The sequence below is a fragment of the Naegleria fowleri genome (genome assembly GCF_008403515.1).
Source record: "Naegleria fowleri strain ATCC 30894 chromosome Unknown tig13, whole genome shotgun sequence".
Classification (NCBI taxonomy): Eukaryota; Heterolobosea; class Eutetramitea; order Acrasida; family Naegleriidae; genus Naegleria; species Naegleria fowleri.
The window spans coordinates 14522-41849 of record NW_025407945.1 but is presented as its reverse complement, the minus strand read 5'-3'; the positions used below and the strand labels follow the sequence as shown (position 1 = coordinate 41849).

The 27328-nt window shown below is 37.2% G+C and overlaps 15 protein-coding genes across 15 annotated transcripts; 7 read left to right on the top strand and 8 right to left on the bottom strand.

Annotated features, from left to right (window-relative positions):
- Positions 1 to 279: 279 nt before the first annotated feature.
- On the top strand, positions 280 to 1041 carry FDP41_012092 (uncharacterized protein; the record flags this gene model as incomplete). Its single annotated transcript, XM_044702573.1, has 1 exon — positions 280 to 1041. The coding sequence occupies one exon, from the start codon at positions 280 to 282 to the stop codon at positions 1039 to 1041; it is 762 nt and encodes a 253-aa protein (XP_044566148.1).
- A 371-nt stretch (positions 1042 to 1412) lies between these two features.
- On the bottom strand, positions 1413 to 1979 carry FDP41_012091 (uncharacterized protein; the record flags this gene model as incomplete). The annotated part of the gene is made up of 1 exon (XM_044702572.1): positions 1413 to 1979. The coding sequence occupies one exon, from the start codon at positions 1977 to 1979 to the stop codon at positions 1413 to 1415; it is 567 nt and encodes a 188-aa protein (XP_044566147.1).
- Positions 1980 to 2358: 379 nt separating this feature from the next.
- FDP41_012090 (uncharacterized protein) lies at positions 2359 to 5074 on the bottom strand (the record flags this gene model as incomplete). The annotated part of the gene is made up of 4 exons (XM_044702571.1): positions 2359 to 3502; positions 3664 to 3717; positions 3889 to 4189; positions 4351 to 5074. The coding sequence occupies 4 exons, from the start codon at positions 5072 to 5074 to the stop codon at positions 2359 to 2361; spliced, it is 2223 nt and encodes a 740-aa protein (XP_044566146.1).
- A 287-nt stretch (positions 5075 to 5361) lies between these two features.
- Positions 5362 to 6645, top strand: FDP41_012089 (uncharacterized protein; the record flags this gene model as incomplete). Its single annotated transcript, XM_044702569.1, has 3 exons — positions 5362 to 5800; positions 5893 to 5961; positions 6074 to 6645. The coding sequence occupies 3 exons, from the start codon at positions 5362 to 5364 to the stop codon at positions 6643 to 6645; spliced, it is 1080 nt and encodes a 359-aa protein (XP_044566145.1).
- An 887-nt stretch (positions 6646 to 7532) lies between these two features.
- Positions 7533 to 8714, top strand: FDP41_012088 (uncharacterized protein; the record flags this gene model as incomplete). The annotated part of the gene is made up of 2 exons (XM_044702568.1): positions 7533 to 8228; positions 8304 to 8714. The coding sequence occupies 2 exons, from the start codon at positions 7533 to 7535 to the stop codon at positions 8712 to 8714; spliced, it is 1107 nt and encodes a 368-aa protein (XP_044566144.1).
- A 617-nt stretch (positions 8715 to 9331) lies between these two features.
- FDP41_012087 (uncharacterized protein) lies at positions 9332 to 10984 on the bottom strand (the record flags this gene model as incomplete). The annotated part of the gene is made up of 1 exon (XM_044702567.1): positions 9332 to 10984. The coding sequence occupies one exon, from the start codon at positions 10982 to 10984 to the stop codon at positions 9332 to 9334; it is 1653 nt and encodes a 550-aa protein (XP_044566143.1).
- Positions 10985 to 11236: 252 nt separating this feature from the next.
- Positions 11237 to 11518, top strand: FDP41_012086 (uncharacterized protein; the record flags this gene model as incomplete). The annotated part of the gene is made up of 1 exon (XM_044702566.1): positions 11237 to 11518. The coding sequence occupies one exon, from the start codon at positions 11237 to 11239 to the stop codon at positions 11516 to 11518; it is 282 nt and encodes a 93-aa protein (XP_044566142.1).
- Positions 11519 to 11877: 359 nt separating this feature from the next.
- Positions 11878 to 14244, bottom strand: FDP41_012085 (uncharacterized protein; the record flags this gene model as incomplete). Its single annotated transcript, XM_044702565.1, has 1 exon — positions 11878 to 14244. One exon carries the CDS (start codon positions 14242 to 14244, stop codon positions 11878 to 11880), a length of 2367 nt encoding a protein of 788 aa, XP_044566141.1.
- Positions 14245 to 14702: 458 nt separating this feature from the next.
- FDP41_012084 (uncharacterized protein) lies at positions 14703 to 16748 on the top strand (the record flags this gene model as incomplete). Its single annotated transcript, XM_044702564.1, has 1 exon — positions 14703 to 16748. The coding sequence occupies one exon, from the start codon at positions 14703 to 14705 to the stop codon at positions 16746 to 16748; it is 2046 nt and encodes a 681-aa protein (XP_044566140.1).
- A 58-nt stretch (positions 16749 to 16806) lies between these two features.
- On the bottom strand, positions 16807 to 19179 carry FDP41_012083 (uncharacterized protein; the record flags this gene model as incomplete). The annotated part of the gene is made up of 1 exon (XM_044702563.1): positions 16807 to 19179. One exon carries the CDS (start codon positions 19177 to 19179, stop codon positions 16807 to 16809), a length of 2373 nt encoding a protein of 790 aa, XP_044566139.1.
- Positions 19180 to 20164: 985 nt separating this feature from the next.
- Positions 20165 to 22573, top strand: FDP41_012082 (uncharacterized protein; the record flags this gene model as incomplete). The annotated part of the gene is made up of 1 exon (XM_044702562.1): positions 20165 to 22573. One exon carries the CDS (start codon positions 20165 to 20167, stop codon positions 22571 to 22573), a length of 2409 nt encoding a protein of 802 aa, XP_044566138.1.
- A 274-nt stretch (positions 22574 to 22847) lies between these two features.
- Positions 22848 to 24191, bottom strand: FDP41_012081 (uncharacterized protein; the record flags this gene model as incomplete). Its single annotated transcript, XM_044702561.1, has 1 exon — positions 22848 to 24191. The coding sequence occupies one exon, from the start codon at positions 24189 to 24191 to the stop codon at positions 22848 to 22850; it is 1344 nt and encodes a 447-aa protein (XP_044566137.1).
- A 237-nt stretch (positions 24192 to 24428) lies between these two features.
- Positions 24429 to 25670, top strand: FDP41_012080 (uncharacterized protein; the record flags this gene model as incomplete). Its single annotated transcript, XM_044702560.1, has 2 exons — positions 24429 to 25409; positions 25509 to 25670. The coding sequence occupies 2 exons, from the start codon at positions 24429 to 24431 to the stop codon at positions 25668 to 25670; spliced, it is 1143 nt and encodes a 380-aa protein (XP_044566136.1).
- Positions 25671 to 25948: 278 nt separating this feature from the next.
- FDP41_012079 (uncharacterized protein) lies at positions 25949 to 26464 on the bottom strand (the record flags this gene model as incomplete). The annotated part of the gene is made up of 1 exon (XM_044702558.1): positions 25949 to 26464. One exon carries the CDS (start codon positions 26462 to 26464, stop codon positions 25949 to 25951), a length of 516 nt encoding a protein of 171 aa, XP_044566135.1.
- A 186-nt stretch (positions 26465 to 26650) lies between these two features.
- FDP41_012078 (uncharacterized protein) lies at positions 26651 to 27281 on the bottom strand (the record flags this gene model as incomplete). The annotated part of the gene is made up of 3 exons (XM_044702557.1): positions 26651 to 26814; positions 27015 to 27091; positions 27163 to 27281. 3 exons carry the CDS (start codon positions 27279 to 27281, stop codon positions 26651 to 26653), a joined length of 360 nt encoding a protein of 119 aa, XP_044566134.1.
- Positions 27282 to 27328: the final 47 nt, after the last annotated feature.

Genomic DNA, 27328 nt, shown 5'->3' with positions numbered 1-27328 from the left:
CAGAACGTTGTTTAAGAGTTTGCGTGCGTGTGCTGTGGATTAAAGGCTCATTATCGTCATTATCATCACTGAATTCTTCATCAAGCTAATTCCCTATTCCTATTTTTTCAATTTGAATTTTCTATTTATTATTATCAATCAAATCCATTATTATTGAAGATCATCAACGGATTATCCGATCATCATTAGTCTTTGAATTTTATCCAACTAGTAGTACTCTCATCATCATTATTAATTTATTCTTTTAAACACTTTTATCAAAACTTTTACGAAAACAAAATGGCAAAATTAATAACCAGCAAAAGGAGAATGATGATCACTTTCATTGTATTGATCGTCTCAACCGTTCTGTCTATTTCATGCTTGGGTATTGGAGCCTATTTTGCAAAATTATATTGGGATTTCATTCGGGCCTCTCAGAAAAGTATTGAAAAGCCATTACTCACAGAATTAACAACATGTAACGTCACAAATAATGTTGAAAATTGTATTATGGAGAGATCAATTACACAAAATAGTCAAACCTATGACGTTAGATATTGTCATGCTATTGTGAAATATTCATTCCATGATGAAACATTCACCAATGTCACATTAGATACATTCCCAAAATTCTACAAATTGAATACAACTGCTAATTGGATTGAACTCAAGAAAGGAGACTTGAATGGCATGTTCGACAACGAACTCGTATATGTGAATACTGAAAAACAATGTTACACAAATTCTGAATATCCAGCTTGGTTTGTTGGTTTTGGAAAGAGAGATTTATTTTACTACTATAAGGATATTTCCTCATTCTTGACAACCTCTTCGATTGTTGCAGTTGCAACTCTATTACCAGCCAGCTGTTTGATTCTTTTTGTGATTTTACCTCTTATTGGCTGTTTAGCATGGCAATATAAAAAGTGGAGAGCAATTCCAAGACATTTGGTTGGAGAGCAACATTTCGGACATGTGGAAATGTCAAAGGATGATGAACAGAGTGAAGATGAAGAGTATGACATTCGAACCAAGAAGAAGAATAAGGATTATTTCTAACTTGATCTTTTCCACCATGGAACTAGGTTCTATTGAAAGAATTGATAGGGCTGTACAAACAAAATTGAGAGCAATGGTCACACTATTTCATCACTGCGACTACAGTAAAGTATTTGCCACTAAATCAAGTCCACTTGTTCTATGATGCATTGTCTTTGATCATTCTCTCCTCCAACACCCGTTAAAATTCACACGGAAACCTTTCAAAGAAAGAGAGTCTGATTTATGAATCACAAGAGTTGAAAAATCACTACCGTTTATTATCGATCGACAATGGTTTCACAGAAACAAATCGTAGGAAGAGAGAACACTGCGAGAGGTCAAGTAACCTTTTCACATCATCGTTTGCCACACTCTACACGTTTTATAGCTTATTGATTACGACTGGTTCCAGTAATTTGTTCCGTAACTGTATCCACCAATCCTGTGACTGGATGCAACAATTTAGCGCCAGTCACTGGAGCTCGTGGATGTGGCATGGTTGGTGCATTCTTTTTGGCCCATTCCAAATCACGATACAATTGAGAGAGTTCATTGGAAGAGAGTTGTTCTCTCAATTTGGGGAAAATGATATTCTCTTCTTCTTTCATGTGATCTTCGAGAGAGGAGAAGAGTTTTTCACATTCTTGGAAATAGGAGTCACGATAAGTAAAGTTGCCAGTGGTCAAGACATCAAGATTGTCCAACAAGAATTGCATAATTTCTTTGGCAACTTGATTATCCACATATTCCTTGTCGTAGAGGAATTTACCATTATCAAACTTTTTTACAATCAACTCGTACAAATATCGTTCTTCAGCAGATGTGTGTTGACACACAAAGGTGATAATGTCCTTAATAATGTCTTTACGAAGGGACCAATTGGTTTCGTTACGGAATTGAGAGAATCGATCACGAATCCAGACGTGATCATTTTCAAGGTAGGAAAGTCCGTCCATTGTTGTTGTTGTTGGAGGGTTGGTTTTCAAAAGTGTTTTTAATTTTTTTGAGGATTTTATGAATGTTGCAATTTGAGACAAAGAAGCGACTCTTCTCTCTCTGTGAAAAAGCAATTTTCACATGTGAGGAAGGTTGTCGTTTTGGTTCTTTAAAGTTTCAATGACTGGATATTTTTTAGATTTAGGAAATTACTTGAAATGGAAATTCAAAAAAAGTAAATTCATTCAATATGGAGATTCTGTGAATTCAGAAGAGTCAAACAAGTGAATGGGAGATTTTAGTAGAATTACATGTGATATTTGCTTTCTATACGGTCATTTGCCTTTGACTTGTCATGATTCAAATTTATTATTCCTGCACATGATATGTTGATGTCGTCTAGACTTGATCTTCTTCAATGGCTGCAGCAGCCAATACTTCCATTGAATCTTCTCCACTACTGTTAATATTCAAAGGTTGTTTTAAATCTTCTTTGGAAAAGGAACTCACAAATTCTTTCATGTCATCTCCACCAACTTCTTCATTTTCTTCCACGGAAGGCCAAACGGCAAAAATCAAAAAAATTACAAGACAGGCCACAACTAACAACCATCCCAAGACAAGTGACAAGACATCATACTTGGATTGATCATTAAAAGATGAAAATGGATGAATGGATTCTATCACTAAATTCCAAATTAAAAGTACAAATAAAATCAATGGTGTTAAATATTTCACAATTATACTCCACACGAGAAAGGGACCAATTTTTGTGTCTCTTTCAATTCTCTCTCTGAAAGAATCCACCGAAAAGCAAATAATTCCCTTAAAATTTTTCCAAGATTTATGTTGTGAGAATTTGGAACATCGTTTTCGAATAAATTTGAAAAGAGTAAATGGAGATTTTGAATCGTAGGTTTGAAGACTATTCAAATTGTTTCCACTCATTTGGTTTGCCATGAAAGGTGACTTTTTGATGGTTCCTCCTTCTGGATTCGATGAAAAATATCCAATCACAATGCATTCCATTAAGGCAATTAATCCCATTCCATAATTTCCAACATAATGATCCACAATTTCCAAAATATAATAACCATTCGATAACGTGTATGGAATTCCAAAACAAAATGAAACGGCGCACACTACCGATGCAATGACAAATCTTCGAGTGTTTCTTCGTGGTATCAAATTTTGCACACAATTCATAAATGCTTCTGAAAAATAGAGAGTACTATTAAATCCTACAAAAATCAATGAAAATATTAAAACCACTGTGAACATGTGAGGAATTGGAAATAGAGTGGTAGCAGCTTCAATCATGACAAAAATTGGAGACCCAATACCAGCATGAAAATGAGAATTAATTTCATCTGGAGTTTTGCTTGTGACAGCTAAATATCCTAAAACAGAATAGTAAGAAATTCCGCTAATAACTGAAACGAGAATTCCTGCAAAGAGTATCATGAAAGAGTTAAAGACAAGGTCTTTGTTTCCATTCTTGAATTGAGAGGAATACATGGTGAGATAGCCATTCGAAATGCCACTAAGGAGAGATTTGTGAGAGTGAAATTGATTCATATTGATTGACATGAATTCATAACATGTAAGATTATTGTGAAAATAGAATAAATAGATGATTCGTATAAGGTTATTGTGATGATGGTGTGAATCTTTGAAATTGCAACATCCATATATGAAACTTACTAGGTAAAACATATTTGACCAAATGCACCTAACCATAAATCTCCCTTTGTCAATCTTTTTCATTTTGAACGATTTCATATAGTGACAGACACAAACACACAAATGTTCCGTCCATTCATTCACATATTTAAATCCATGTGCCAAAAAGTCAACAACAATTTTTTAACGTGCATGTATTCATTCGTCGCATCACATTATTGCGAATCAATCAACAAAAAAACTTACAACATCCAATCAGGTTTTAAAAATTGTAAAATTCCAATTCCAGATCCCACCTCAAAGAGCACTCGAATGAAAATCACCAACAACATGAGCACATAAATAGAACTAAAGAGTGAGGCAAACCACCGCACGACCTTACTCACACTTTCCAAAAATAGAAACCAATAACTGAGGAACCAAAAGGCAGCGAGAGCGACCAATACAGGCCACGACAGAAATCCACTAATATCGTACGAATTGGTACTAATTTTCAGGATTTGTGTTTTGAAAAAATGTTCTGGAGTTCCAGACCAAGGCATGGGATCTGTGTGACAAGTGTCATGATGAAATGTAAAGGTGATACATAAATAAATTCGAAATTATTATGATTATTGTTTTTAAATTTCAATATATAAATTTGAAAGTAAGAATATGACAAAATAAATTATTTTCTTTACACAAATGAATATTCTTGAGTATACTCACCTGTAAATATATTTCCAAAATAAACTCCAAGCCATGAAGTAATCACTGAATAATACGATGAAATAATCGCACTTCCAAGAATGCATGAAGCCATTCCAATTCCACTCGATCGTCGATTCCATCTTGCCAGTGAAAAGAGAAAACTCTTTCCAGAGATGTATCCAAGTGAGTAATCGAGAATAATTAATGGTATTCCAATAATTGATAATAAGAGAAAATATGGAATGATAAAGGCACCTCCATGATATTTGTGTGAAATATAGGGAAATCTTAACAAGCTGCCAAATGTCAAAACAATTCCAATATTTGAAGTCAAGGTATAACAGAAGGACAATACTCTCACAAGTGCATTCTTTGATTTCATTCCATTTTTAGAATCTTTTGAATGATAAACATAATAATATTCGTTATTATTCACACTCGATCTCCGATTCATTCCGTCATCATCATCCACTTGTTGTTGTCTTTGTCGAGTGTCATCGATCAAACTCTGAACCGCGTAATGATTAATAGGAGTATCCAAATGATGTGAAATAATTTCCTTCTTATTTTCATCATCATCATTGTAATGAACATGTTTCGAAAAGATTGTGGCTGCATCATCCTGACTGCTTTCGATGGATCCATAATTTAGTGAGGAGGAATTTTGTGAGAGAGAAGAGAGAGAGCGTTCACGAGTGGTGGATCCATTGTTGGAAGAGGTGTGAGCGAGAAGGATACTCATGACGAAGAAGAAGATTGTTGCTCTCTGGTGGTGATGAAGAAGAAAAAGCGAGAGAGATGAGATTAGAAGGCGCGGCGAGGAAGATTTTTTTGAGAGTTCGACAGTTGTGATGAAATTTTATCTTGAGGATTCTTTCACATTTAAGGGGTTGCTTCTTGGAGACTTAATTGAATTGCTGTATTTGAAATTTATTACCTTCATGTGCCAGCAAGTAGGATGATGTATTAATATATAGTATCCAAGATGAATCGTTTCAATTAGAAATCTTTTTAAGGAAATGAGAATAAATGAAAAAAATTGTTGGCTTATTCCGAAAAACGAAGGATACTCTCCTCGATTCAAATTTTGTCATTGATCGGGAACGTTTAACGGTATTCGGAGCAACAGAAACCACCACTAAATCAACGTTATTTAATACTACCACAACGACTGCTGCTAATTATTATTTATTACGTTTGAATTTGGAAAAATTATTTTGCTTCTCCATCCTATCATCGTCATCATTAAAATCATTTGAATTGAGGCAATATTCTTCATCTTGTGGAGTTGAGTTTACGGATACGATCCATCCAACATCAACAACGAGTCATTTAAATACTTCCAGTATTATTGAAATGTCGTCCAAGAAACAATTTCTATCATCGGATGAGGCAATTAAAATTGATCAACTGCTCATGGATAAGAATGTACATGGATTTTCAATTGACCAGTTGATGGAAATGGCAGGCAAGTAGAGACTTGATCATCCTGATTTTCGTAATTAATAACATATTGGATTTTACTGTTACAAACAAATAACATTGGCTTAATGATAACAGGAATGTCTGTCGCTCATGCATGTTTTGATCATGCTCCTCCTCGTGATAGGACCAACATTTCTTGTTTGAGTACGTACATGTATTCATTCATGTGGCACTAATGTCATGAATCTACAAATATGTTGTAACATTTTGCACCTTTATGAAACATTTTCAATTTCACCGAAACGCTCATAACAAGTTGTGTGTGGCCCAGGAAATAATGGAGGTGATGGGCTAGTAGCTGCACGACATTTGAAACATTTTGGATACTCCCCTGTAATTTTATATCCCAAAGAAACAACCAATGAATTATATATTAGATTATTAACACAATGTAAACAATTAGAAATTCCAGTTTTTAAATCAATCGATGAATTATTAGAACAACACAACAATACTTTTGAGAATTTCAAATTTATACTTGATGGAATTTTTGGTTTTTCATTTTCTGACAAAAGTGGAATAAGGGAACCCTATAAACATATCATTGAGATATTAAATGAGAAAGCCAAACAACAACGGGTGCCAATGATTTGCATTGATATTCCATCAGGATGGGACGTCAATAATACTAATATTGAGGAAAATCTTTATAATGGAGGCCTCTATTGTGACGTTTTAATTTCATTGACAGCTCCAAAATTGTGTGCTCAACATTTTAAGGGCGTTCATTATGTTGGTGGAAGATTTGTCCCACCATCTCTTCAAAAAGAATTTAATCTTGAATTGCCTCAGTACAAAGGTATTGACATTATTGCAAGAGTCAATTAATGCTATCCACATATGTGAGCCCAAGATCCCACTTCGTGTTGGGGATCTATATTTGAAAAAAATGTGCGAAAATGAAGAAGGAATTTGCTCTCCTGTTGTTGTTGTGACGTTAATTAATTTCACAATTCCACACTCGCAATTTATGGCTCATCATGACGATCTCTTTCATTCCATTTCTACACCAACACAATTATTATTGACCAAAAAGTATCAAAATCAATCACTCGGGTTCACCAAATGGTTCCGAGCTCGAGAGAAATTTCTTCATCAAATCCAAACCTTTCATCAGCAACAACAAGAACTTGATCGAATAGGCCTTTCCTACCTGGATCTTCCATGGCTTTCACTTCCTCTCGAATTCATTCATGATTTTCAAGTGTGCTCACAATTAGTTCATTTACAACCCAACCTCCTTATTGGTTTGCCAGACTGCATGTGGACGAGTCGCAAACTCTTGATCGAAAAGGCACACAGGAGAGCAGATATTCTTGTAAAAGGTCCTTTACCTTCATATGTACTTTAGGATCGAGAGTTTTGGAGCGAATGTTTGAAGTCTCAAGAAGGACTCTTTGAGGCCTTTCTTTCACTTCCTGATGCATTCAAGAAGGATCGAACATTCATGTTGGAAGCTGTGAAAAGAGAGGGCATGTTGTGGATGATGGCCTCTGAAGAATTACAACAAGATCGAGAAATTATTTTACAATCTCTTGCTTCCAATGGAGAGTGTGTGCAATACATGATGATCTCTCCATTATGGTCCAACATGACACTCAATCATGACTTGTTCGATGATGAAATGGAGAATAGAGAGGGTGAAGAACATTCAACCTTTAATACAAAATAATATCCCATTTCTCTATGTGAAAAGAAACGAAGAAGGAGAGCCCATGAAGGCCTCCTTTCACAAGTATCGACACCATCGTCATGTCGTATTGGAAGCCATGAAAGGTCCACACGGAGCGAATGCTTTTAAATATGCTTCTCGAGAGTTGAGGACTGGTCAAGAGATGATCCTTCAAGCTCTCTCTTTGTTTGAGCCACCAAATTTGAATGATTACTTTTCTTTGTTGATGAAGAAATCACAAAGTGAAACATTGAATGAGAAGGATGATGAAATTCTTTCTCTATTACTGAAATTGTATCCAAGTGCTTTTTTGAAATATTATTTCCACAGCAGTGCAGCAACCATGAGAACAACACCAAATGCAATCACAAAATATCTCAGCAATGATCTGCATGTCGTTGAAGACTCTTTACAAGTTCTTGAAAAAGCTCTCATTCTCAAAGCCATGTCCTTCAATCCAAAGGCTCTTCTGTTTGTACCACCTTCGTATCTGTACGATCGTGAAGTTATTCTCACAGCTGTAAAAGCGAATGGAAGTTGTCTTTCGAATGCTGAAATGGCACGTCATTTTCTCGACGATGAAGAAATTGTGAGACAAGTACTCGCAAATGAAACACTTGCTCATTTTTCATTGGCAAGTCCAAATTTAAGGAATAATAAGGAATTTGTCATGAGCATTCTGAGCAGTAATCCTTCCTCATTTGTGTATGCTTCAAAAAGGTTGAGAAGTGATCGAGAGGTAGTGGAAAAGGTCATTCAACATTCAGGTCACATGCTATGATTTGCATCTTCGCCAAAATTGAAAACCGACAAGGAATTGATTCGGCAGGCAGTTCAACAAGTTGCTGGAACGCGCTTTTCTTTGGAAGAAATTGAAGAAATTTGTGAAGAGGCACGACAGATGGCACCTCAATCTTCTGATTTTGAATTATTTCCAACCTACACTAGAACACAGTTTTTGAGAGCAGTTTGTGTGGATGCTTCTGCGTTGGATCGATATCAATATCAATTTGGTGAAGCCATCACGAATGATGACACAACTATGGATCCTGTAATCGTTCAAGCTGCAAAATATGGACGTTTCAACAAGGTGTGCAAAAATATTAACGAGTTGAATGAATTGTATCTCGTGAGAATGAATTTCGAATATGATGGATGTGACATTCCAGACCATTACAAAACACTTCGATGGGAAATATTGCCTGCAAGTGGAGAAGAACATTAGAGGATGAACCAACACAAATTCATTGTCGTATTTCTATTTAACAAATTTTTACTCTTTAGATTGCTAAGTTTTAATTTCTATAATATTGGACGTGAAAATGAGCATATTTAAACATCATCATAAGGCGATTCACCTTCCGCACAAAACATCAATGGTAACAATTGTGAATAATCTAAACTAGGCAACCATCGATGAACAAAATTTGGAATACACAGAGAGTCACCACAAACGCAACAGCAACAGCAGCTACTGCCACTTTTGAAACAACACGAGGCGTCACTGCTCTCATCATCCCACAAGTCATCCTCAGTTTGTCCAACAGAAAAAATAGGAAGCATCTCGTATCCACATTTGTAACTTCCACAGGGAGCTGTCAATAAACAACAACCGAATATCCACATGGCACTAAAACAGCATAGAAATTGGTTCGAATAAACCTTTTCAAACATAAACCTGTCAAAGGTTGACCACACCGAATTTGTAAGACGATGAACACAGCGCTCTTTTGGAGTGAAGAGTTCAATAAGTTCTAAATTGATTTTTGGAAAGGATGGAATTGTCATGTAATTCAATTTCATTTCTATAATGGTTCTTTCAATTTTCGCACAAGTTGGAAATCAAATTGAAATATTTCTACTTTTGGTTTGGATTCCATATGAAATTGGGTCTGAAATGTCTGTTTTGAGAGCATTGGCCAAGTTTCGAAGCGCCTCTGGAGAAGATAAACTCTTCATGTCTGACTCGAAGGCAACTTTCACAAATTGAATGGCCACCAATACACGCATTCGATCGGTCATGCTTTCCAATGAGAGAAGAGTCAACCAATTTTTAAAAAAGGAAATCCTTTCGGATTGTTCAATGGGTTGGCGTGTCTTTGAGTTCGATAGAATGGAAGCAATTGGTGCTTTTTTAGGAGGAATGGGTAAGGAAGAAACATTTCCATTAAGAACACTTTTTCGAAATGCCTTAATGACATTATTCTCAATGGTGAAATAGTGACAAAGGAGATAATTGGATGAATTCGAGATATTTGTATCAATCGATGGATTCTTTTCATCATTCGACGATGCTTTCAATAACGTTTGGATATGTTGTAACTCTTCTTTCTCATACACTTGTTTCAAATCAATCACTGCATCACGTTCCATTTTCAAAACAAGATACTCTTTAAAAATGTAATACATGACATGCTTCACTAAACGTGTCACGGTGAAGACATCTCTTCCATACATGTATCGATAATTGAATTCATACTTTTTCTTTCCATGGAAATCGTTGACATGATTTTCACCAAATAAGTTTGGAAGATTGATCGAAGATTGAGCATTTGGATGAATATAGAGATCATGCAGGGGAGGAATACGGTCAGTTAAAAAAGGTATAAATTGTAAATGGAGAATGAATTTGTCAAATATTTGACATGCATTGAGTGATTTCTTTTTCACAAGATCGTCATTGAGCGAGTTTCTATTTCTCCAATTCAATAAATGGTTTTCGAGAGTGATTGTTGTTTCATACTTTTCACTACTACTATTAACGATACGTCTGTTGATTTTGGAGGAATGAATCCTGAGTTGTGACTCGAAGTGTGCAAAATAATAACTTGCAGGAGGTGAAATTCGATTGTTATGGTGTTGATCGTCCTCCTTCTCGAGAAATTTCACATCGAAAAATTCCTGTAAAATGGTTTTTTCCATCTCTGAATATGTTTCTTCAATTGAGGGATTGATTGGGTTGGATGGAGAATTCAGTTGTGAAGAAGGATTTTGTACATTTGATATTGTTTGGACTACACTTGTGTCGAAATATTTCAATAATTTCAAAAATCTTACTCTTTCCAGATAATTTCTGTCACTTTTCAAAGAATGTTGTGGATCTTTTTCATACTCTTCCAGTGTATGCGTGGGCCATTCCACTTCAATTTCAATTTGTGTGTTTGAAATAATTCGACTCTTTTGTTGAAATAATCGTTGAATTTCAGAAACTGCCAATTCCATTTGTTCATCATTTCCGTACATTGCGATTTGCATCACTATTCGAGGCAAATGAAGATTTTTCAATATTTCTCTCAATGAATCTGCATGGAGAAGAGAAGGATCACCTCCCAATAATTGAAATAAATCCCCACATGTAAATTTGAGTGAATAAATGTCGAGAGTAGAGAGCCCAAAGGAGAGTATTCGAGAGAGGACATCTTGATGGAGGATGAGTTGTTGCAGAGAGGTGGCGGTGTGCAAGAAGGGAGAGGAGGGAGTTTGTGAGTTCGACATTTTTTACAGTGGAATAGTAAACTGGAAGAAAGAACTTGTTAGGTCAATACTACTACTACTATCCTTGAGGAACATGTGAACTTTATAAGAAGCATTGTGGATACCCCAATTCACAAACATAAATCATGATTATTTATTATGTGTCATTTCACTCATTGACCTTAAATGCGTTTGATGGAAACAGAAACGCATTTCATTTTGATTGAAAGGAATGGAAATGATGGGAAATATTTTTTTTTGAATTGAAAAAAAATGTCCTTCATTCAATCCGCATTTAATTTCATCTTTCCGAAGAGTCGAGTCACTGGAAGACGGCCTTTTTTTGTAGCCTCTATCATTTTCGTAACGTATTTGACATTATTTTCACCTCGTAGGGGGCATGCAGCAAGCGGTGCTGCTATTGGAGGTTCCACTCTTGTCTCGGATCAAATTGTTTCGGATGAAGTAACCAAGAAGGTGAGACTATTGGCAGAAAGAAAGACTCGCGGAGGAGGAGGGCAGTATGATATTAGTACTGATTTTGATGAAGAATAATTGACGTAATAATATTGTCATCATTATGATTATTGGAAATAATTTGTTTTAAATATTTCGGATTTTTCTTCTCAACAATATCAGGCCATTCTTTTATTATTTAATGGATTCTGATGATGATTGAAGGAAGCTCAGTTCTCAACACCATTCCCACCCAAATTTCCATCATTCCATGAATTTAACGACCACAAGTTATATAGATTATTCAACCATTCATCCCGAGTATAAAACTTCTAGGTTTTTCGCGACCAATAAATGTAAGTTACAAACATACACATTATTGAGCCTTCATTACAAACAATATTACCACATTGAAATTCATTGATTCTCCATCACTCGTATTCATGGGATGACTTTATTTACATGTAATTTATTAAGTCATCCGTTAATGCAGCACAATTTTCCAACACTTTTATGTCTTTTCTTCGTCTTCTTTGCTTTTCGTCTTTCATCTCCGAGATTGGTGAGAGGAGACGAGGCACTTCTTTTCGAACACGAGGATGATTCACTGATGGCTGTTGTTGAGCCGCATTGAGAACATTCCAAGTGTCTTCATCACATGGAGTTGCTGCCGTTGATGATCTCGAGGAATACACGGAAACACATTCCGATAATGGCATTCTGTGGGAGATGGGCTGTGCTCGAGCGGCTCTCGCAAACTCAGAGTTGGAGAGTTGAGTTATGCGTTCTCTCACTTTCCGAACGGCTTGCAAAAACACTTGTTCGACTTCTAATGGATTTTGATTGGAGATTTCCATAAAGTAGCAATTCTCTCCAATGGTTGCTGCGAGTTGCTCTCCCTCTTCGAATGTGACTTGTCGTTCTGTCTCTGTGCATCCGCACATGGCATATTCGTATTGAGAGTAGATGGAAGGACGTCGCTTATTGCTCTTGGTGATTGGAATTCTTGCTGGAAGTGAATGTATGAGTTGACTCTTGTCTTCCAAGCTATTGCTTAATCCAAACCCGTAATAGAAGCCATACATGTCAGCAGAGCTGCTAGGTTGTTGCACCATGGAGGGTCGTCGCTCTTCTTGTTGTTGAGGCGTTGTTGAGGTAGTTGGTGTTGAAAGCTGCTGTATCAGGTTACTTCTTGCAATGGATGGATCTTGATCTCGTTTAGTACCCACCAGTAAGATCGTGGGTTGGAAGGAATAATATTTACATCGTGGGGAACGTTTGGTGAGAGAGCCCTTCTTTTTAGAATTATTGGCAAGCTCTTCATTGTAATTTTTCAGGTGTGACTCGACGGCCAAAAGTTGAAGATTTTCATAAATTTGTAAAACCTTCTCAAAAGAGGAATAATCTGAAATGGAGTACATGAGAATAATGACAACATTGGATGAAAAGAATGATCCATGGCTATTCGAGGATCCACTGGAGGAGGAATGAGAGGAAATTTGGTTAATGATCGACTTTTTAAGTTCCATCTCTAAATGTGCAGAACTATTTCTTCGAGAAGTTGGTGACGAGTTCTTACTGCTGCTTACATTGCTAGCATCAGTCAAAGTACAAGATTCTGCCATGGAAGAAGTTGACATGGAAATTGTGGTACTGTTACTCGATGCTGAGGTACTATATGAGGTATTATTGAACTGACCACTTGGTTCTCCAACTTGATCAATGATTGAGGTAATTGCTCTTGAAGGCCTCGAAAGCTGCTCCAACTGTGATGGTGGCATTGTTTGAGAGGAGGACGAACTGTTCGATTGATCCTGTGGTTGTTGTTGAGCAGCAGATGATGATTCATTCTGTAAGAGAACATCTCCCCATGTATCCAAAATATGAATACTTGTCGTTTCACCGTCTATATCAACGACCTTTTTGAATTGATCTTCCACTGTGGCAACATGTTGAGATGGAAATATTCCTTTCAAGTATTGACTACAAAGTGCACTCTTTCCAACAGCTGTGGCACCCAACACGAGAACTTTAATGTCCTTCGATTCCTGTTCCTTATTATTGGAGAAGAGAGAGGATTTGAAGAAATGTCTTGGAGATGGAAAAACATCTGATGACCATGACGAGGAAGTTGAAGTGAGAATAGACTGACTGTAAGGATTGGCATAGCCACCACCACTTTGAAGTTGTTGAAATGTGACAGACACTGGTCTCTTTTTTGGATGTGTTACGTCGGAAATGGCTCTACTTCGTCCTCTCTCTTTCTTGGAGTGTCTACCACTACTGGCAGTGTTGGTTCTACTCGTGTCTATGGAACATCTTCCATAACCTGGTGGCGCTGAAGAAGAGGGCGAGTAGCGCTGCTGCTCTGAAGCCACTGCTGCCTCAATGTCGTCAAAATTAAGGTTCGTATTTCGATTCAGAGAGTTTCGTATCTTGCAAAGTTTGTCCTTAAAGAAGTTTCCAATCGATAGACGGAGAGAGTTTCTATTTCGTGAGGAAGAGACAGAGGACATGGTCGACCTTGAGGAATCTTCACCCTGATCTTGTGATTTCTGGTGCATGTGCGAATGACTGCCCATTAATAATATATCCATACTTGGTCTTGCACCAACACTTATGGGTGAGGATGTTTGAGATATTGTACTGGGTTGTGCATTGGGTTGTGTATTGAGTTGAGCAGTGGTGGTTGATGTCGTTGTTGTTGTACTGTTGAGAGTAGGTGTTGATGAAGAGATGATTCGATCTCTTGCTATGGAGGACGTGCTCGGAACGTTGGAAGAGGATTGTACGTTGGTGTTGGATCGGTTCTTTCTGAAAAACATGATGTCAAAGTAATAATGCTAATTGGGAAGAGAAGAGAGGTCAGAAGGAGTATTTACGAGTCCTAAAAGGACGAAGGAATATCAGGAGAATGTGTTATTCTTCCAGAGAACAATGTTTGCTTGGGTTTTTTTTAAGTTTGTAATCATGATCAAAGAGACACCACAGCAATAACAATCTTTTCATTCAGCAGTCCATGTTTGGTAGAACCTCGTTCATTTAATTATTGATGATGATGGGTAGCACACCAAGGAAAGTGGTGAGAAAAGGACATGTGGATTTACTTTTGGTAATGCATGCATTCTTTAGTCCATGATGTTGAAGTGCCAGGAAATCACTTGGTATGGAGCTAGCCTGATTCATCTTCCAACGCAATTAGGTCTTTGAATTTTTATGGCTCTCGAAACTATAGTATCTCATTGAAAAGGTTTGAAAGTTGAGAAAAGAAATTCAATAAAAAATGAGAAAGGTCATTCCTTCGAGTGTGATCGTGTATAGACCTTTCGGAGCAAGTTTAGATAATTCAGTTTCTTTGCCCGATTCAACCAAGATGTTCGTGCCAAATGACGAACAGCATAACGAGGTTTTGGAAGGAGAACAAAAAAGTCAAATTTCAAAGAATAGGTTGAGAAAATTGCTTTTCACTTTTATCGGGTACGGAGATGGGTCCCTCAAGTTGTTTTTGACTATTAAACACCGTACAGATCTTCCGATTGATAATAATAAGGTGAAAATATTCAAATTCACTGAACTGTTGAAAGGGTTGTCATCAATCGATGGTATGATGGTGCTTGAAAATATTTCATCCCGACACCACAAAAAGAAACAAATGAACAATTCGTTCACTCATGCACAGAATTCATCAGAGGAAAGCACTTGCTCATCCATTATGATGACAATTCACTCATTTACTTTAATAGTGATTTCAAAATTTAAAAAATCTATTCAGACATTTAGAATGACTTTGAATTATGATCATTCAAAATCAATTTTAAACACAATTGATAGTAATTGTAGTGATTTTTTAATAGGAAACACAAGCATAGAAATAGTTCCTGACACTACCTTACTCCCCACCAAATCAATAGTTGGATTAGATGTGTTCACAATTACAACGACCATCAAAAAGAAAGGTGTTGAAAAATATTTGGTGGCAATTACTACGGATAATCATGTATGGATATGGCATGAAAAAAATTTAGAGAAACATTTAGCTTGCCTGCCACTTCCAGAAATTTCTTCGTCAGAAATTGTTATCGATTTTTCAATTCAAAGCCGGCATGACGGATCAAACTTGTTGTGCATTTTAACATCAAGACAGTCGCTGCTGTTTTTTGATTTAAAAAAAACTGATATCGGCATTACCAACTCTTTTCAACTTGAAAAAAGCATTGCTATTGATGAAAACCATATGCAACAAATTCAAGATACTCCTATATCATCCATACATGCTGTGAATAATTTAATTTTAACTCATTTCAAAAACAAGCTTGCACATGTCATCTCATTTGATAAGTCCCATCATCGAATTGAGAATATTTACGAATTGGATCTTGCAGATGTAGCTTTATTACATTTCACAAATCATGAAAACTTTATTTTCTATGATAACAACAATAGAAAGTTAATGCAATGCATGAATGGCATTCAAAAATGCCTAATGGAAAAAATTCAATCCCATGAAAACGAATACAAGTTGAGTATATTCACAGTAACAAAAGATGGAAGTTTCATAATGGCAATCATTGGTTCATACCTTCTAGTGTTGCGAAACGTAATGAATGGAGAAGAGACACAAATAATTCTTGCGTGTGACATTCTTAACGAGCATAACGATTATTTAATTCATCATGTAACTATTGGAAACCCAGAGAAAAATAAGTTTATTTCCATTACTCCTGCCAACTTGCTGTCAAGACTTCTGTACACCAACCCTGTTTGTCTTTTAACCAGTTCGTTCAACAATCAACGAAATATCATGACTATCACTTGGCTGACTCCAGTCGATAACAGTGGTCATTTTGTTTGCTCCATGAACACTGCAAGACATTCAGCGTCTTTGGTCCTACCTAGTATGAAATTTGCTCTCAATGTTCCAACAATTGAGCTTGAAAACACAGTGCTTGCTGTGGGTGGATGTAGTGGCAGAGCTGTTGACAAATTTGCCAAATTTGTGAATTGTGAAGAGGACGCATCTGATGAGGAAAATCATTCACAACGAAAGCCACTCTCTCTCATTACGTACAACATTGAAAACCATGGTTCTTTTTACTGCTTTTTGGAATGCTGTGCTCACATGTGTTGTGTTGTTGAAAAAGAGTTGGAGAGAATTTGTCCCAACCATCATTTATTCTACTGCAGAGTTGTTGCTGGTTTTGTGAAGCAAGGGTATTGGAAAGATGGCAAAATGTTCATTTCCAACAATGAGTTCGTTTGTCCTCCCTATTTAACGTTTGTTGGAAGTCAACAATTTGCAAAAGTTTCGAGTTTGAATGACGGGCTTTAGACACTACTTATTCACCACCTGTTGAAAAACGAAACACACCAACAATTTATATATGAGATTACTGGTCAATATGTTCTTTGAAAATACCAGAATACTCTGCTCTTCTCGCTACATCTGGAGATTGTTCTTGCTTATTGCGTTGATGAGCCGAACTTGATGACGCAAAGATTGGTGAGTTTGGTTGATTCTGAAAGGGATAAAAAGAATTTTGGAGAGAGTCGTCTTTGAGAGGTAGTTGTCCAGAGGAGGAGATATCCGAACAAGGAGACAACAACATATTCTCGAAAGCGTCATCTAACATTGAGGCTGTGTTTTGTGGATTTGTACAAACTCCTTCTGAATGATGTACAACACCTGAATGTGAACCACTACTGTCAACACCGAAAGAATCGGTAAATTCTCCTCTACTACTCATTCCTGAACCTTGTTCGAGGTGACTTTCTGACATGCAATTCCATTCAAAGTTGGAATCCAGTAGAAATTCTCCTCCCAGTGGACTTGTAGCGCTTTGTGGTTGCTGTGATGTGTCCAAAACATTAAAGTCGTCAGAACCTGAAGTAGTAACCCCATGGGTCGATGACTCTTGAATCGATGATGATGCTTCACCTTGCTGGTTCAATGTAAGGCTGTCTTGCACCATCATGAGGACTGAATGATTATCACCTTGATTATTTGATGCCTGAAGGGAAGCTTCAGGATCAATAGACATGTTAGAGCCTGTAGTATTGCTAAGGGGATCGTTCGCACTGGTTGTCACTAAACCTCCACCGTTATTGGTAGTCGTTTGGGTTGTGCCGTTGCTGCTTGAAGAATTATTTACTCCATATGAATCGGTAAGCTGTGGAAAACCATCTAACAACTGATCAATCTCATCAAAGTTCAAATCACATTCATAGGATGAACTGTTGTTGTTGTTGTTAGCAGAAGAAGAAGAAGAAGGAATAGCCATATCTTGATTGGCAAGTGCTTGAGAAGGTTGACAATTCAACACTGCCAAATGTTTGATTAATTCATGTCCGACCTCAGGTTGTTGCTGCAAATATTGATTTAAGGCAGCATAAATCAACAATTGATTGAAGCTGTTCATGTCGGTTGGAGTCAACAAGGCAGTAGCAGCTGGTAAGGCATGAGGAGAGGAATCCGACGTCATTGCACCAGAGACGCCATTGCTGTCCTCTCCACTAATACCGCCCACAAAAGATGCATCTGTAGTAGTGGTAGCAGTAGCAGCATGTGGTATGTTGCCATCCAACTCTGGAGAGTGATTCTTTTTCGAATTTCTCTTCTTGGAATTTCCTGATGACCCTCTCTTTCTCTTCTTCTTGCCATTATTTTCTGCACTTTGAGAATTGGATGAGTGACTACCGGTAGCTCCTTCTGTGGCTGTAGTTTGAGAAGTTTCATCTACTGCTGTACTCTTACTATTTCTTCTCTTCTTTTTCTTTTTCGATTGCACGGCCTGATTAATGTCTAACTGTTCGACCTCGTTCAAGAGAGTTGGTGCTTTATGTGAACTTGGTTGCGAGGAGGTTGTTAGTGTACTCTTTTCACCTTCAACTACACTTGAAGATGATGAAATATCAACAAAGGCAATGGTTGATTTTCTTCTCCTTGCCGTCACTCTTCCATTGTTTCCTTTTGAACCTTTTCCAGTTGGAGAGTAATGATTATTGTTGCTCGTATCTGTGTGTGGAACGCTATCAAGGCTCTTTCCTTGATGAGGATGGGTTGGAGTCGTTTGGAAATGAAAGAAGCAATTTGATGCAGTCGACGTGGTTGGAGTGACGATTGGTGTCGAAGTGCCCAAATGTTCCATGCTACACACGGAGGCTCTTCGTCGTTGTGAAGGTCCTGAATGCCTTGTTGGAGAAGATATGCCACTGTGATGATTGGAAGGATTGGATTGCGTGAAATCAATGGGTTTCATTGGCATAACCGATTCGAAAAACTGATTCTGGTAGTTTCCTGATGGTGTTGTGGCATCTTGACTATTGTCAGTAATCATCATGTCAGCACCGTTTCCATCCATCGACATCATGGATTCACCATTTGGTGTTTGCTCATTTCCACTCTTGAAAATGAAAAAGTTGTTCTGGAAGGTTTCATTATTTCTGAATTGCTTGTTAACTTTAAGGCATTTATGTCCTTCGTATTTAATCTTGAAGGCAACATCTCTTGTCATATCGACAAACGTAAAACCAGGTGGTGCTTGAGAGGATGAGGATGAGCAAGATGGAGGTGGAGAAGAGACAAACATGGAATCAGTCGCCTGACCGTTAGTACTTGACATATATGAATTGGTCGCAATGTTAAATAGTTGTGGATGAGGAATGGAATGATTATTAGTGTTGGCTCCTTGAGGCGACTTTTCGTGCTGCTGTGGAGACTTGGAAGATGATGATGTTAGTGGAGTTGCTTGAATGGGATTCATTTTACACAGAAAGTTAGAAGTATTAATAGAGGTGTGAGTTGATCGCAGTGAAAGTGTGATTGTTTCGAGACGAAGAACAAAGATGAATCGATAGCGCTAAGAGAATGGAGTTAGTGATGATTGTTGTGTGTTGTGATTAATAATAATGATTATAGTATTATTGGGTCTTCGACGCTATGCTTTGATTCATGCAATGCTTTAAGCTTGTGTTATGTGAATTTTTTTGTTGTTGGCGGAACGTGCTTTTGAAGAAGGCAAGGCTGCTTGTAGAGGGAGTGTCTTAAAACGTCTTAATGTTAGCGATGATGTTGCGAGATTTTATGTGATCACAGAGGAAATAGGCTTTTGGTGGAGTGCGTGTGAATGCCTGAATGAAGTGCGGAATCTTCCGTTGGTTTGCTTGCAAGAGGTTGATTGCACCGTTGTGTGTGTTGAAACCTATTACGCGCACGAGTCACAATTGTTAATTCTAAGCTGAGATACAGCATTCCGTGTTATCTATTGTTCCAATTAAGAAAATAGAAAGAAAAGGCAATTACCATTTAAAAGAACACGAAAAGATTCTCTATTGTAAGCTAGTGGTCAGATTGTGGTGAAGGAAAATATTGGTAGGCTTTTCGGGTGTATACTAGAGAGAGAAGATCATCACACAATCCCTAAGACAGAGTGGGTAACACCTACGAAACAAAGTGCCATCTGTTGTTGAAAAGTCTGCTTCAGCAATAGTAGATTTTTCGATCGAACACACATCACAACAAAATTCCCATCCACTCATCATTCTTGCTAACGAAAACGTTGAAAGATGCTTTACTTGAGTTCGCTGAATGTTGTAAGCGTCAAACTCACATCCGTGTGTGAGTAATTTCAAGTAAAAACTCACATCCACTCACACATGAAACTCTGTACTTGAAGTGGTGTGAAAATGGCGCAGATCCTCAAGTGGAGAGAAGACAGCACAACGATTTCGTTCATCATGAACTGAAAAATGAAACAACAACGTTGGACAAGTTGTTCCTTGCTGTTACAGGAACAACTACAACACCATTACTTTCTGTTCCATCAGAAGAGGAGCTCTTGTCCTTCTTTCACTCCTTTGTTTCGGGATTGTATGATGATGGAAGAAGGAAGTTACACCTTGCCATTAAGTAAGAGTACTTATATTTCCAATCGATTGACTCTATGCTCGTCCAGTGTATTGAATCATAAGCAATGTAGTGTAGTGAGAAGTATCCAAATGCGGAATTTTTCGACAAGGAATGATTTTGACGCTGGAGATTCTGAGAGAAGTGATCAGGATGTCGCTCGGAATAATCACCCACCCAACTCTACCTATAATAAGGATGTTTTCAATTCCGAAATGAAAAGAATGTACAAAAATACATTGATGCATGATCAGCTCAACCTTGACGACAACAAGAAAAATTCAAGATTTTGGATTAAGGCCTTGATTTCAATCCTTTCAATCATTATCCTTCTAAAGATGAAGTCAGACATTTACAAGGCAATATATCCTTACGTGAGGCCACATTTACCTAGAATTCGAAACTTTTTATTGCATTACTCTCAACTGAATATTTCAGAGATACTATTTCATGCGGATGTTTCAATCTTTCAAAAATTGGAGTTTATGCTATTTCATTATTTGGCTATATTAGTTCAACTATTGGAAGGAACGTATCGATTCTCACGTGTTGCAAGTGTAGGAATATCGTGTTTATGGGACTACTATACACACTATGACTCCGAGGAATGGAGGGAGCAAGTGGCACGCGAGGAACGACATCAACTTTTTTCAAAAACAAGAGAGAATGATGAAACAAACAATGTCCACACAGACGCCTCGGTTACAACTACAACCTCAATGGAATCACACGCCAAAAACAAGTCCATCATTGACCAAATTCATAAGAGAAATGCAGAAAAGTTTTTATCCCTCTTTACTGAGTTGGGAGGAATTTTTGTGAAAATTGGTCAGTACATGAGCTCAATGACGAATTTTCTACCGGATGCTTGGACAACCACTCTTCAAGTATTACAGGATAAGGTTCCTAGTGAGGCAACTTTGGAGGAAATCAAATCAATGTTTGAAGAAGAACATTTATTGACCAAGAGTCAGACATTTGAAGCAATTTTTGAGAGATTCGAAGCACATCCAATTGCAGCGGCTAGTTTGGCTCAAGTACACAAAGCCAAATTAAGGAAAGGTTCCATTCCTTCGTTGAAGGGAACAGATTTAGATGGTACTGAAGTTGCCGTCAAAGTACAATATCCATCGATACGATATTATTACAAAGGTGACATGATTGCAAAAGGAGTCGCCTTGTCCATTATTCAATTTTTTTTCCCTCACTACAACATTTCATGGATGGGTTCCTTGTTGGATGAGACATTAAATCAAGAATTGGACTTTAGAATTGAGAAGAGTAATGCTGAAAAAATTACTTCATTGTTTGCTCAAGAGGAAGAAGGAATGAAAAGACAACTTTACATCCCAAGAGTAATTTCGTCTCTTTCTTCAAAACGGCTTCTCACCATGGAATTTATTGATGGTGTGAAAATTAGTGACACTGATAAACTAAGGCAACGTTTTGGGGAGAATGGAATCGTAGAGGCTGCTTCCATCACATTTAATGCATTTGCGAAAATGATATTCTTGCATTCTTTCCTTCACACAGACCCACATCCTGGAAACATTCTCGTTCGTGCACATCCAAACTACAAGAATAGAGTGCAGGTTGTTCTTATCGATCATGGACTTTATCAGAAGTTATCCCATGATTTTAGTGTTAATTTTGGAAGATTTTGGCGTGCACTGGTGTTGAAGGATAATGTTTTTGTGAAGAAGTATTGTCAGGATCTTGGAATTGAGGACTACCAACTTTATGCCTCCATCATTCTGATGAGAGGTTATGACGATACGAGCGATGTTGGGTTGTTTAATCACGGCACCAAGAAGGAGTTTGAAAGTTTTATTAAGGGAATCATTGAGCACAGAATGGAAAGATTTCAACAAATGATTCGCAACATGCCTTCAGAAATGTTATTAATTATGAGGACAAACAATTTACTGAGATATGTCAATCAGTCGCTTGGGGTCCCTGTAAATAGATATGTCATTTATGCGAGAGTGGCCTCCAAAGGTATTCATCGACATTGTGAAATGTCCTCACGCCACCACAACTCCACAACAAGAATTATTTCACTTTGGAAGTACTTGAAAGAAAAATCTGTTATTGCAGCAGAACAAATTCATTTCGAGACAATTTTGGCTCTTTATCAGCTCAAGCAATGGTTGTGGAATTGGTATTATCGACAGTTGATATTTATTGGATTCATGAAACCAATTCGATTGAGAGTTGAGAAGAATGACTTGGATGTAGTGTTGGCTGCATAACTAATCTCCATTTCCCACAACCTTTATTTCGCTCAAATAGTAATTGAGAACCAAATAGATTACAATAGATTTGATAGTGCCATTTGACGTTCTTAGAAACAAGGGGGTTTGCTGACCAATGGACTATTCATAGCTCGCCTCTCAACAATCTTGCGGGCAGTTTAGCAGAAGATCTTTAGGTTTTTTCACATGAAATGCCCGCAACGTAATGCGTTGGGAGGTCGTACACGAAAGCACCAAAATTTGAAAACATTGTACGCGGTGGTTTGTCTATTTATTTTTGACAGAAACAGCAACATTGTCGAAAAGTGGATGGATTACTCTTTTTCCTTCGTTTCTTTCGCAACACGAAACAACATGTCACGAAACCGCAAAAACCAATGCAAAACATACTCAATGCCATGACACCACAATAAATACCAACTGTTTGAAATACTTGATACATGGCACTGTATGGTTCCAATAAGGTCATTTCTGTTTCCTTTCGGTTCGTAAAACAATCTACGATTGAATGGTTATAAAACAAAGCAATTCTCGGTCCTGAATAACGAACATGTTCCATGACTCGCAGTACAGAATGTGAATTTAATTCACATTTTAAATTATAACCCCGCTGGGCAGATTCCTCTGATGACATATTTTCAAAGCCCAACACTGGAAATTTCACTGTCATTTCGTAGTGAATGATTTCTTTTTGTGAAAAATCTTCAAAAACACGTTCTAACATGCAGCAATTTCTGTGAATGAATGATATAGAGTTGGGGTCCAACTGCATTTTAGGATAGTCAATTAATTTCATTCCAATAAAAACTCCACAGCTCAATAAAAGCATGATTGAAACACTGAGAGAAAAAACAAGCATTGAAAAGCTCACCAAAATTCTTGGAGCACATAATTTCTTTCCACAATATTCCATTCTTGAGCGCATTCCTCGTGGCAACGATTCACAAATGCATGAACAACATTTTGAAACTTTTTCAATGGGCTCCTTCTCGTCTTCGTCGTAATAAATATGTTCTTGGAAGAAGGGAGTGGTCGTTCCCAACACAGTATCGTCCACAACAACTGCAGAAGATGTTTTCCTTTTTGATGGTGGTGCTGTCTCTGTATCATCATTCGTAGAAGAAATCGTCAGTGAATCATTGTCTTGCAGTATTCGAGTTGATTTTTGATCCCTCATGAATTTTTCTGGATCTACATCAATTTCATCGTCGTCGTCGGTTTTGCTTGATATTCGACTCATCGAGGTATTAATATGATGATTATTATTATTTACAATGGGAGATGAAGAGGAATCAACTTGGTCATTTTCATCCAGTCCATCATGATATTCCTCATCATCATCATCATCCTCTTCCAAATCATCTTCATAATGCCTGTGATGATGGTGATTCAAAACAACATCGGAAACTGAATGCTGATCCGATATTCCTCCCTCTTCGTCCAAATCCGATGAATGACTCATAGGACTCACCATGCCATCACTCGTATTGCTCGACACATCTTGATAAAATTCCCTTGCATGTTGCCTCCGAAACATGGACAAGTGAGAATTTGTTGGTGGTGGTTGCTGCTGATGACGATGATGAGAAGTGGTGGAAGAAGAAAACGAAGACATTTTTTGTTTCCAACTCGGAAATGAATGTGAGCTAGGTCTGCTGCACGTGTTTTTAATATTTCAGTGGGACACATCTGGATATTATCAAGCAAACGTTTGCACTTAAATTTTCTTCTTGCTACCTTGTTGGGCCCTTCATCTTTGGTTAGTCTTGATTATATTTTGCACAAGACCCATGTAATATCCGTGACCGTTCTCAAGTTTGTCAAGTTTCAATAAGAAATCAAAGCATAAAAAATGTTTTTTGGGAGTGGTGTTTTTAATCCGTCCGAATTGGCAAATTCTGTGATCCTCAACGCAACGAGGTCGACCACGAGGACTAGTCATGCTGATGATGATGATGAAAATAATACTCATACGAACAACAATGGTTCTGGAGGAGGTGCAGGTCCCCGGAGAGTGAGATTTAGTGTTCGTATAAGAGAAAGCTCATCATCAAATAATAATAATAATTCCGATCCACACCATCATCATCAAAATAATAATAATAATAATTTTAGAACACTGCATGAGGATCGGAATGATGATGATTCTGAGGATGATGAAGAAACAAATCGCTCACAACAACAACAACACTCGTTTACACTACTCTTTCCGAATACCTCTTATCAACGCACAGTTCAAACGAAACGGGAATTTAGAAACAAGGTGATCTTTTGTTTTGCTGGAATGATTTTCTTTGCTTCTATCGGAATACCCATGCTGGTATTGTGTGGATTATATTTTGGTTATATTCGTGATGGACCCACTTCGATTGTTGATGAAAATGCAATTACTGTGTTAATTCCTGGTGGGTGCGTGATTGAAGCAATTTGGCAGAATTGTTTTGTGATCAAGTATACAAGAGTTTGTTATTTTCGGGTTGGATTTAATCAAACACACAGTGGCAGTAGTGGGATTAAGAGTATAAATCCTTGGATGATGAATGACCAAGTTTCACACGAGATTCAGCAACCTGTAAATGATCAATTAATTAGTGACAAATTTATTATCAACAACAAAAGAGTTCCAACTTTGGAAATGAATCGTGATGACAAGAATGAGGCAACTTCTATTATATTTGCTGATGAGAAAAGTACGAATCATGCAATGACAGATACAACAGGAAAATATAAAAGCTTAATGACCACTCCAGCGTATGATATTACCATTGAACCATTTCGTTCTTTGAGAGTGAATGACACAGTATTATGTTATTCCAATAAGAACGAAACAAAGGTAGGTCAAGTTCAAGCATTGAATAGCTTTTGACATAATACCACAAAATTAATAATAACTTTACACTTTATGATTGGACAAATCCTTCATTCGTGATAGGTCTCCATTATTGAACCATCCTCTGAATTGTATGAAAGATATTACATGTTTGGAGTGTTCTTAGCAGTTTTTGGATCCATTTGTTGTGCCTGTTCACTCTGCACATGGGTGGCTTTATTTTCGAGAAGTGTTTCGGACAGTGAGTCTCATTTTGATGGATAGTTTCACATTGTTATGGAGGTTTACAATTTTAATAACGAGAATTTTAAGAGATCCCTTGAAGAGAAGAATGAATTTTAATGAAGAAAACAAATTTTGCGACATGAGCCTTTCAGAGAAACTGTCAATATGGCTTTTGAGTGACAAAATACGTGACAAGAATTTTGATCCAAACATTATCCAAAACATAACCCTAATGAATAGGATGAGTTTTTATCCAAAGACAATTTTTCAATTTATAAAAACATTTTGCCATTTTTCATTTAAAATTTTGTCTGAAATTATTGATCGTCTTTTTCTTCTTGTGGTTCTCCGTGCATTAATCGATATATAAAGCTTGAGACTGTGTGAATTGGATATCCACTGAAAATCCAAAAGAACAAGAAAAAGTATAGGGTATATCTGAATAATGTACTGAAGAAGCCAGTCCTTTTAGAAAAATGAGTAGGTGGAGTATGAACTGGAATGCCGTTGTATGATTTTCCAGAACCTAGCGTGTATCTTGCAGTTTTTGTTTCGTATGGCTCAGCAGCTGTTGTTGTCGTGGCCTCCATTACATTAGTGTTTGTGCTGTCGGGTGTTGTTGTGGTTGGTGATGATTCCGATGGTGTGGCTGTTTGTTGTGTTTTGAGTTGCTGATCATCGCTGGTAGAGGAGGCGGTGGAATAGAAACGGAGACTTTTTGATGAAGAGCCATGATGATTCACTACTACGCAGGACAATGACGGTGCGTAATGATTGAAGGAAGAAAGGGTTGTTCGAATAGGCAAGCCTCTTTGTACGATGAATTTAAACATTTTTTTGTTATCAAATATGCCCAAATCCGATTTAAAGCCGTCTTCAATGATTGATGAATTACTAATAATTGGAATATGTGCAAGATCTTGGTTTAAGTATTTTCATAATATCAATTCTGTTTTTATTTATATATTTGTCGTTGAGCAAAATTGATATTGATACTATTATTGAGTTTTGTAAATCAATTACTTCCATGATAATAACTCAATTTCAAACATGAGAGTTGAATTGGCTGGAATGAGGCCTGGAATGGCATTGTTTCCGTAGGCATAATCGGAAGGGATTTCAAAGTACGATTTCTCTCCCTTCTTCATGGATTTGACTCCCAAATCCCATCCACGAATGACCTCTGGTGGGAATGGATCAGAGTGTTGTGTATTTGTTGGTTGTGATGGTGGAAAGTATTTCATTGGCCAAATGTTAATAATATTATTATGGTTCAAGGGTTTAATTAGGAGATGAATCCGAATATTATAATGAACAATGAACACCCATGTTGATGTTACCATCCAAATTGAATTCAATAAATTTCAACAAAAGGAAACAAACCTCCTTTACCCAATGTAAAAACGAATGGTTGGCCTCTATCAAGAGAAGAATCAAACTTTTTGCCACTGGTCAATGTTCTGAAAAGAGTCAAAACGAATAACATGAGTATTTCAGTTGTTGTCTAAAATGTGAAATCACAGCCACCTACCCAGTGTAATGAACTGAAACCTTTGATCCAATGGGTGGTTGCTCATCGGATGAACCAGCTGTAATGATCTTTTTCTTCAATCGTTGGTCTTGACTGATAGGGATCCAATCGGTGGACATGATTTTTTTAAGCTGAAAATTCTCATCAATCGAACACTCTCAAAAGA